At 36.7% G+C, this 10,328-nt stretch overlaps 1 protein-coding gene across 1 annotated transcript; it reads right to left on the reverse strand.

The window, feature by feature from the left end:
- Positions 1-6,280: 6,280 nt before the first annotated feature.
- On the reverse strand, positions 6,281-7,942 carry GK2 (glycerol kinase 2). The gene has a single exon (XM_063107459.1). It carries the CDS (start codon positions 7,940-7,942, stop codon positions 6,281-6,283), a length of 1,662 nt encoding a protein of 553 aa, XP_062963529.1.
- Between the last annotated feature and the right edge of the window lie 2,386 nt (positions 7,943-10,328).

Raw genomic sequence — 10,328 nt, forward strand, 5'->3', positions numbered from 1 at the left:
GATGGTGGCTGCCCCTATTAAGGGTAGATTTTCCCACCTAGTCCACTCAGACTCACATGCTAATCTCCTCTGGAAACACCCTCACAGACACACCCAAGAATAATGCTTTACTAGGTTTCTAGGTATTCCTTAATCTAGTCAAGTTGACATCTAAAATTAATCATGACAAGTCCACCCCTTGTCAACTTGGTGCCCATATATATCTCTTTAAACTGTACTTAATCTTCAAATGAGAGAATAACAAAGTAATATTTCTGCCTAACATGATGCAACTATCCTGCATACAACTGCAAATGCATTAATCCCTTTCCCAGAAGAGGAGGTAAAGTCTTTAGGGGATGTTTATTCTTCTCCTGATATCCGATGACTTAAATACAAATTATATGATATAAGGTTAACAATATTTAAATATTGATATAAAGTCAATACATCTTATGTTACATGATAAAGATTAAGAGGAACAAAACCAAAGATAATTGCTTAGTATATGTACACACACAGATGTATTCTTAAAAAAATTAAGCAGGACAACAGCACATATTTAAAATTTTATCTTTCTAGATCTTAGGTTATCTGCTTATAAAAGTCTTTGACATCTGGAAAATGAGACATACATACCTCCAGTTCTTTAACAGCTATCAATTACATGACAAAAATGAGACACTATGAGATGCTATAGAAAATATTTTGTGAAAAAATTTATATGCTTTCCATTTACATTCTTATTTTCAGGTGCTGCATGATTCTCATAATATACACTGGGGCTGGTATATGAAGGTGAAACTGGAGTGAACTCATGGAAACAAATGAGAGGGGAGCATACATACAAATAGGCAAAGTACTGAACAGCGATTAGAGCTGAAGGATAGAGTCTGGGAAGGGACAAGTGAAAGACAGATAAATGATTGTCCAAGTACTTATCAAGGCAAACATTTGGTACATAATTTGTTTTTGATATGACTGTAATGAATGTCATTTTTCTCTATGGTACAACACACCAGATCTTTTAGCACAGCACTGCTTGGTGCCTAGTGGGCAACAAGTGCCCAATTGGTAATGCCACTTTTTAGTGCATGTTCATCTGTAAGATATTAAACAGATTGCCATCCTTTTGATGTTTGTGAATATGAGTAGTAAATACCATATGATATAACTCAGTGGATTTATTTCAGGAAAAAGACAAAGAGAAGGATGAAGACGGGAAGAAGGAGAAAGTGGAGGAGGAGAAAGAAATTTACATTTCTCTCTGAAATGAATGGTTGAACTAGGGAAATCAAAAAGAATATTAATGTTATGAAAGTAAGTAGCAAGCTTTGTATCTAAAAAAGCACCGTACATCCACCAGTTCACTTCTAAATTTCTGGATTGTTCCATGACTAAGAAAGTGACTCCCCAAAGAATCTAAACATTACTTTTTTCAGGGAATAGAAAATCATTAGAGAATAGAAAATGACTTCATAATATTTCAGAATCTTCCAAAATGTGCCTGGTTTAATTGGTCATAAAAATTGTACGTGTGTATGAGTATGTGAGTGTGCCCCAAATTATTCATTTGTCAAGACATAACTCCACGTTTCATAAGAAATATCACTAAGAAATACTTATTACACCTTTGCTTTCATCTTGTAAAAGTTTTAAGAGTTGTTTGAAGTTGATATAATCTAAGAAAAGAACTATCAATTATGTGAAGTGAAAGAAACACTAAAACCCAAAAACTTTTTTTCATTTTGTCATAAAAATATGTTTTGATGACATGTAGTAGGTGACTTAAATTTTTCACTTCTTTTATTAGAAGATATTAAACTAGATGGTCTCTAGCCCAGCCCAACACCAGTCTCTTCTGACATTGTGAAAGCAGTCTCGGAGTTTTCCTTGAGAACACTGTTTTTAGAGAATACTAAATGCTATGGCAGTAATCATATTCTCTAGATGAATTATCTCCTAAATTCTAAAACTATACTTTTATTATGTTGGGAAGGTGATTTTCTTTTCTTTTTTTCCCCTCAATGTTTTTAATTGTGAAACAGAGCTAATGGTAGATGTCTATGGCCTGTTCGAAATAAGTGAAATACACTTGAGGCCAGATGTATCTTATCTTACAACTGGGGAGGGGGAGGGGGAGGGGGAAAAGAGAGAGAGACCTTAATCAAAGTTTCCTGCCCATGGTGTCTACTCATCTCCTGTTCTGGTCACATTGCTGAGGCCATACAAAGGTGGAAATAGAGAGGTGCAATTAAGCAGGTCGCCTACTTCAGTTCAGAGGAAAAGCTAAACAAAACAGAGTTGGACTTATTTGCAGTCACCAGAACATTTTTGTCCAGGTTTTTGCCCAGCTCTTTCAAAACTACTAGTATAGACATATACTGTCTCCTTACTATTTTCAGCTTGGTAAATGTTTTTCAAACTTGAATTTCCTATGACACTTGAAAAACATACTCTGATAACTGAATATGGGAAAGGTTTGCGGATTGTTTACAACTATCTGAATTTCATAGGTAGCTTAATATAAGATTATTAACACAGTCTTATTGCCCCCTGCTTTTTTCCCACCAAAGGTCAAAGCCTTCTTTTGTTTTCTTTTTCTAAAATAAATCAGTTCATTGAGGGCTGATGTGATAACGAACTGTAATGTATGCTAAACACATAGAAGACAAGGATCACGTGCAATTTCTCCAAGACTCAAATAAATTGAGCTGTAAAGATTGCTGATGGAAACTATGGGAGATATTTAAATATTAAGTTTATTTAGTTTATTCATTTTATTTTGATTGAAATAATCAGAATAGTCTATAGACCTGTCATTTCAGTGGGAGATTAAAGTAGATGACTGAGATGATATTGTATTTACTCTAGACTTTGTTGGAAGATTACCCTAGGGGGTCTTATTAGTTCATATGATTAAAAATAAGGCAGTGAAGCAAATTTTCTTTATCTAACAGTCATAGAGTTGGTGCATAATGTTCCACCTAAATGGGGATTGTTTAATGTAACATTTAGACTCATGCATTGAGAATAAGGGCTTGCTGTGAATGAAACAATAGCTTCCCTGGGAGATTAGGGGTACTAATATCAAAATGATATTATAAGCACGAGAAATAAGGTACAAACAGATAGCAATTCAGGATTCTGTGTGGGGTGGGTAGGGGGAGATGCTTCTTCCTCTAAGTCCAGTGTATGTGGTTGGTTGCCATTCCTAGCGCTAAGCTAGAAATGATTGAGCTGTTTGGTGCCCCTTCTTCATGGATACCTTTAATATTTCTTTCCCTTCATTGCCTTCTTTGTTTCTTCTCTCTGATTGTCTCTCTCTCTCTTTGTCTCTCTCTTCCTCATTTACCTCCTTCCCTCCCAGCCACGACTTACTTGCTTTAATTCACAAAATGCATCCTTGGAAAATAGCATCAGAATTAGATGCTTCTCTTTCTCCTGGTTAGTATTCCAACTCATGCTCTCTCACTCGCACATATGCCTGACATTAAATGATAACTTGCTATTTGATAAGATGCATGCAATGAGAACCCATTATCATAATTTAACCATGTAGTTATGCTTAGTGGCAATATAGAGAAATTATTAATTAGCTAATTTTATAATAGAATATACAGAAGCTCTTTTATAGCCTTGAGGCAAAGTACTGTAATTTACCAATATCATATGAGTTAAATTATGAAAATGAGACCTACAAAGCTGAAGATATAAAAAAGGGAAAGCTGATAATCACAGAAGTGTGTATATAGAAGGAGTGAGAATGGAGTACTGAATTTGAGAACTTTTGGCCTGATTTTTTAAATATATTTTTGTTTGTAACTGTTCATAAGGTCATTTGCAATAGGTCCCAGACTGAAAATTATGACTAGATAAATAAAATGGGGAATTAATTTGTTTTAAATGATACCAGCCATTATCATGTACTTCTTCAGCATAATCACACACTGACTTCAAATAAAGCTCATAGAACTGCTAGAGATAGCAACTGGCATACCACTCCCTGCAGGCTGACTGTAGAATCAGTGAGGATTTATGAGTATGCATAATGAACAAGAGCAAAGATTAATCTACTTGAGCAAACTTTGACTATATTCCTTCAGAGCTTGAAGACAATTTTTTCTTTTTTTTCTTCAATTTTTTTCGTGAAGATAATTTTTTAAAAAAGTTTTATTAAAATATAATTGATATTTAATAATAAAATAAATAAAATTTAAAGTATTCAATTGGATTGATTTTGATATATGTATTCACCTTTGAAACCACCTGTATTAGTCCGTTTGTGTTGCTTATAACAGAATACACAGAACTGAGTGATTTATAAAGAAAAACAAAATTTATTGCTTACAGTTTCTGAGGCTGGGAAGTTCAAAGTCCATCTAGTAGTGGCGACAGTGACCCAGGGGTCTCATACTGCAAAGTGGTGGAAGCAGAGAGAGCAGAGAGAGCAAAAGGCAGACTCTCCTCTTCTTTTAAAGCCTTCAGAACCACGTCCCTGACCCTGAGCACCATTGTTAATCCACTCACTACTGCATGGTCCTACAATCCAATCATCTCTTCAAGGCTGTACCTTTCAATTACCATAATAGGATCTCCCACCCTCTTAACAGTCACAGTGGGCGCTAAGTTTCTAATACATAAAACTTGGGGAACACAGTTTAAGCTTCAGGGAGTTTTGGGGGGATGTAATTCAATCTACTACACCATCACCATAACCATAATTAATATAAAGAATACATTCATCCCTCCCCATTTTCTTTGTGCTCCTTTGAAATCATGCCTTCTACCCCTTCCTGCCCACTCCTCATCTCTCTTTCCCTACTTCCCAAGAAGGCAGTGATCTATTTTCTAATACTGTGCAAAAGTTTGCATTTTCTAGACTTTTATATGAACAGGATTATACACAATGTATATATATACTCTTTTTTTTGTCCAGCTTATTTCACTCAGCTTAATTATTCTGAAATTCATCTATGTTATAGTGTATATTAATAGTTTCATTTCTTGTTGTTGCTGAATATTATCCATTGTGTGGATATACAATAGTTTATCTATTCAACCACTGGTGGACATTTGGTTTGTGTCTATTTTTTGTGTCTAATAAATGCTATGAACAGTTCTTTGTATGGACATGCACTCTCATTTCTCTTGGGTAAACAGCTAGAATAATATGATAAATGCATATTTAATTTTTAAAGAAATTGTCAAACTGTTTTCCAAATTGTACCATTTTACACTTCCACAAGAAACATATGAGAAAGACAGTTCTACATTTTTAACATTTGGTATGTTAGTTTTTTAAATTTTAGGCATTCTAGTCACTGTGTAGTTATACCTCATGCAGTTTTTCTTTTTTAGTTTGTTAACACAGTGAAGTACGCTGCTTGATTTTTCTAAGTACACTGATTCATTATTCTATCTTTACATTCCCTCACTGGTCATGATATATTATCCTTTTTATAAATTGTAAGATTAATTTTCCTAAAATTTGGTTTAGAATTTTTGCATCTATATTTATCAAAGGTATTTGTCTGCAGTTGTTTTTTTGCATCTATATTTATGAAATATTTGTCTGCAGTCTTTTTTTCTGGTGTTGGAATCAGGATAATGCTGTAAATCTGGCCTCACAGAATGAGTTTCAAAATATTCTCTTCAGTTTTCTGAAAGAGCTTGTATAGAATGGGTATTATTTCTTTCTTACATGTTTCGAAGATATTTTTCAGGAAAATATCTAAGCTATGAGAATACTAGATTACTATTGTAAGAATTTAGCAAATGTTTCCATTAAACATTCAGTGAAAATGTTGTGGTCTCCCTAGTGTGTAGAAAAGAGGACTTGTGGGGTCTATTAAAAACAACGGTAACAACAACAAAGCCCCTCAGTTTTAGATTAGTTACAGCTCTTAATCAAGTGTGTGTAGCACAATGAACCAAGTCCTGGTCCATAAGTGTAAGAGTATGTTCGATAAAAGATTCCATAGAAAGAATCTGAATATGCTATATTTTAGAGGCAATGAGCCAGGACGTTATGGCAATGCAGGGGGTCAGTCCCCAAGTGGCTGGCCCAACCTTAACTGTTGATGTTAAAAAACACACCAAATGTTTCTACAGTGTTTTTCTACTGTGTTTTCTTTATTTCAAGCCACAGGTCTACTTGTTGAGTTCTCAGGGGTCAAGTGGGTTATATATAACACCAGAGTCTACAATAGTGTCATCACATTAAGAAACAGAATTGCTGGATTTTTTTTTTTTTCATTATGTAAAAAGCTCACTTCTTGGGAATCCATGGTTGGTACTATTATGATATACTTGAGATGTATCTTGCTCCAATTAACATTATCATGCTACTCACTATAAAAAAACCCAAAGGCAGACTAGAGAACATAGTACGATCACCACTTTCAGGAGACTGAGTTGTAACCCAACCCATTGACTTAATCACAGCTTTCTTCCAAGTAGAATAACGAGTTTCACTTTCTGTAGCCTGGATCTGTGGTTCAAACCGTTCCATCCTGACGGCTGACAAATCCTTAGGTTCAAGACTCCAAACGCCTACTCCTTCTGCAGTTCCTGCTGCCATGGCAGCTCCCAGTGCAGTTGTTTCAGGCATAGAAGGCTTTAATACTGGAATATGCAGAATATCTGCTTGTAGTTGCATAAGAAGTTTATCGTTGGTCATTCTTCCATCTACCTGCAATTCACGGAATGGAATTCCACAGTCACGGTTCATGGCATCCAAAATCTCTCGAGTTTGGAAACAAATAGCCTCTAATGCAGCAAAAGCAATATGACATTTATTGGTAAACTGAGTGAGACCACAGATTATCCCTCTTGCACTGGGCTCCCAATAAGGTGCGTAAACCCCTGAAAAAGCTGGGACAAAGTAGCAGCCATAAGAAGAACCTGCTTCCTTAGCAAGTGTTTCAATATCTTGTGAAGTCTCTATAATCCCAAGATTGTCTCTTAGCCAACGAATAACAGCTCCAGCTATAGCAACAGAACCTTCCAATGCATAGTATACTGGCTTGTCTCTTCCTAGTTTGTAAGCCACTGTGGTCAGCAGGCCATGATCAGAAAACACGCACTTACGACCTGTATTACATAGTAAGAAACAGCCTGTTCCATATGTGTTTTTGGCTTGTCCTACCTGGAAGCACATTTGTCCTACTAATGCAGCACACTGGTCTCCCAAACACCCAGATATTGGTACACCTTCCAAAGCCCCGCCTTTTATTATGCCATAGATCTCAGAAGAACTACAGACATTTGGAAGAATGCCCATTGGAACTTCAAAAAAGTCACAGAGCTCTTTATCCCATTCCAAAGAATGGATGTTGAAAAGCATTGTCCTACTGGCATTTGTTACATCTGTACAATGGACACCTCCATTAACTCCTCCTGTTAAACTCCAGATAAGCCAAGAGTCAATGGTACCAAAAAGAGCTCTACCTTCTTCAACAGCCTTTTGAACTTCTCTCACATTGTCAAGCATCCAACGAAGTTTCACTGCACTGAAGTAAGTGCTGAGCGGAAGGCCTGTCTTAGACTTGACAAAGTTATTATTTCCTGGAATTTTTTTACTAAGATTGTCAACAGTGCCCTGGGTTCTTAGATCAAGCCACACCACAGCATTGTAGAGAGGCTCTCCAGTGAACTTGTCCCAGATTATGGTGGTTTCCCTCTGATTGCTGACGCCAACAGCTTTTATTTTGGCTCTATCAAAATTCAGTTCTTCCAGATTCTCACACGTTCTCTCTATACACTCATAGACAGACTGAAGAATTTCTTTAGGGTCTTGTTCCACCCATCCTTCTTTTGGATACTCTTGTGTTAATTCCACTTGATGATGACTGAGTAGTTCCGCTGTTTTTGAATTGAAAACCAGAAAGCGAGTGGAGTTAGTGCCCTGGACCACCGCCCCCACCAACGGCCCCACAACTGCTTTCTTCGGGGCGGCCATGCTACCAGCGGGCTGGCGCAGCAGCTCTGGAACTGTTTCCCTGGTGACGGCGATGCTGGAGGGGAGGGGCACGCAGCACGTCAGGAGCGCAAGGCGCAGGCGCAGGCGCTGAGCGTGCGGCCTCACAGGGAAACCTTTGTCCCTTAACGGGCTGTGCCTCTCACCCCGCCCACCGGCCCAGACCCCGCCCCCAGCAGCTCCATTATCTGGGAAGTAGACAAGTTAAAAAAAAGATCATGTATTTATCCAGGTAGTTATAGTTACTGATGCTCTTCGTTCTTTTGTATGTTTATATTTATGTTATTTTTTTCTGCCTGTCAGCTAACTCTCAATATTTCTTATAGTGCAGGTCTGCTGGAGATGAATTCTTCCAACTTCTGAACATCTGAAAGTATTACATGTTAATAGTTAGAGATGTTTTATCTGGGTATAGAATTCTAATTGACTTTTTTTTTTTTTTTAAAGTTTAAATTTCAAGACCTCAGGCTGTTGCTCCACCATCTTCTCTTGCTGCTTAGGTGTGAACTTTGCGGTCTTCCTTATTTTTAACGTGGCTGGCTATCTCTGACTTACTTTAGGGTTTTTTCTCTTATCATTAGTTTTGGTCAGTTTTATGACAATGTGACTTAGTGTTTTGAGAGGTTGATTCATGGGCTTTATTACAGGTAGTAATACAGTGGCACATAGAATATTGTTCCTGCCCTTATTACAACCTTTAAGTTAAGAACAATTCTAGCTAAATGTACCTGTCTTTATTACTGTTCCTGTGCATATCATATTTTAGAGAGCCATTCATTTAATTATTTTTCCCCTGTCAAGCTCACTGAATTGTAAGTTCAATGAGGGCAGGCATCCTGACTATTTTATCCAGTCCTGTATCTTCAGCACTTTGTACAGTGCCTGACCCAAAGCAGTAACTTAAGAAATATTTGTTGAATGAATTAGTGAATGCCACTATATATGGTCTTCACTTTATTAAGTAATTATCATAAAATCAAGGTAATTTTAATTTTGCTTGCTGGATGGGCTATTGGTTATTCATTTTGCAATCTAGTATATGATAGATTCATGGCTAGATAGAGAGATGGGTAGATGAAAAATAGGATAAAATTAGCATAATAAATTTTAAAAAATTTTAATTTTTTATTAGCATATTGTTGTTACAAATCACTTATTCTTTATGCCCCTTATCCAATCTCTCCCCTTCCCCCTACCCTCATCCCCTCTCCGTGTTCCCTCTTTCACTCCCCCTGCCCCTCTAATAACCATAGATTCGTTCTTTCCATCTGATAGATGAACTGTTCCTCTGTTGGTTTGTTGCCTAGATGATCTGTGCAGTATTGAGGCAGGTGTGATCAAGTCCTCCCCTATTATTGTAAATCAGATGCTTCTTCTATAACTCTGGAGTGTGCTTTGCAGAGAGAGAGGACCTATTCTTTTTTTTTTTCTGCTGGTGCCTCTCCTTGTATCAATGTACATTTTTAATTATACAATCTATGCAGTAGATATGATGGTGTTGGTGATAAAGTTCTTGCAATTTTTCTGTATGTTTGCAAATTTTTATAATAAATTGTTGGGAAAAGGTAATGCAAATAAGAAGCTGATCAAGCTGCAAAACAGTCAATAGATATTTATTTCATAAAGGTTTCTTTGGAGGAACAGTTAAAAGGAATAAAAAAGACACTGCCAAGTTTACACCAATTTGAGAGATTCTGTGGTAGAATAATCTAGTTATAGTTGTTCAAGAAAACCATTCATTATGAATCATTTTTTACATATATTTGCACTTTTATTGTAGGCATTTTCTTCTGCCTGTTTATAAACTTTGTAAATCCTAGGAAACCAGCTGCATGTTTAACCCTTGGCTTTTAGAAAGAAATTTCAGACATCCAAGAATGCTGCTACTCTTTTTGATCTCCAGAATAGGAATCAGTGGGGAAGTTTAGATTTCACCAATTTGGACTTATCTTAGTCTTGAATTTGAGAGTGTGTAGCCTGATGGTAAGGGCATTCCTTTATATAGTTTGTGGCTAGGAAATCTGACTTTTTTAGACTGTGTCATATCTAATGCATCATCACAGTTGGTAATCTTCAAAACACTGATGCATTTTTCTACATGCTGTTCCCAAATGTGCTAGACCAGCTGTTGAGAGCCATGCCATCCAATCGCCTGGAAGACCTCTTCTTGGACCACAAATCACCTAACATACTATCCCTCTTTGTTCCAATGAAGAAAGGAAAAAATTAAAGCAAGCTACCGTGGTTTATTACTCATGTTTTCTGTTAAGTATGGGCTGTGGGAGTCACCGAACCCACATTAGGAGGCCTTGGCATTCTAGGTAAGCACTCATGATAGACAAGCCAATGAATTTAATATTCACGGGTC

This window comes from Cynocephalus volans, chromosome 9, assembly GCF_027409185.1.
Source record: "Cynocephalus volans isolate mCynVol1 chromosome 9, mCynVol1.pri, whole genome shotgun sequence".
NCBI lineage: Eukaryota > Metazoa > Chordata > Mammalia > Dermoptera > Cynocephalidae > Cynocephalus > Cynocephalus volans.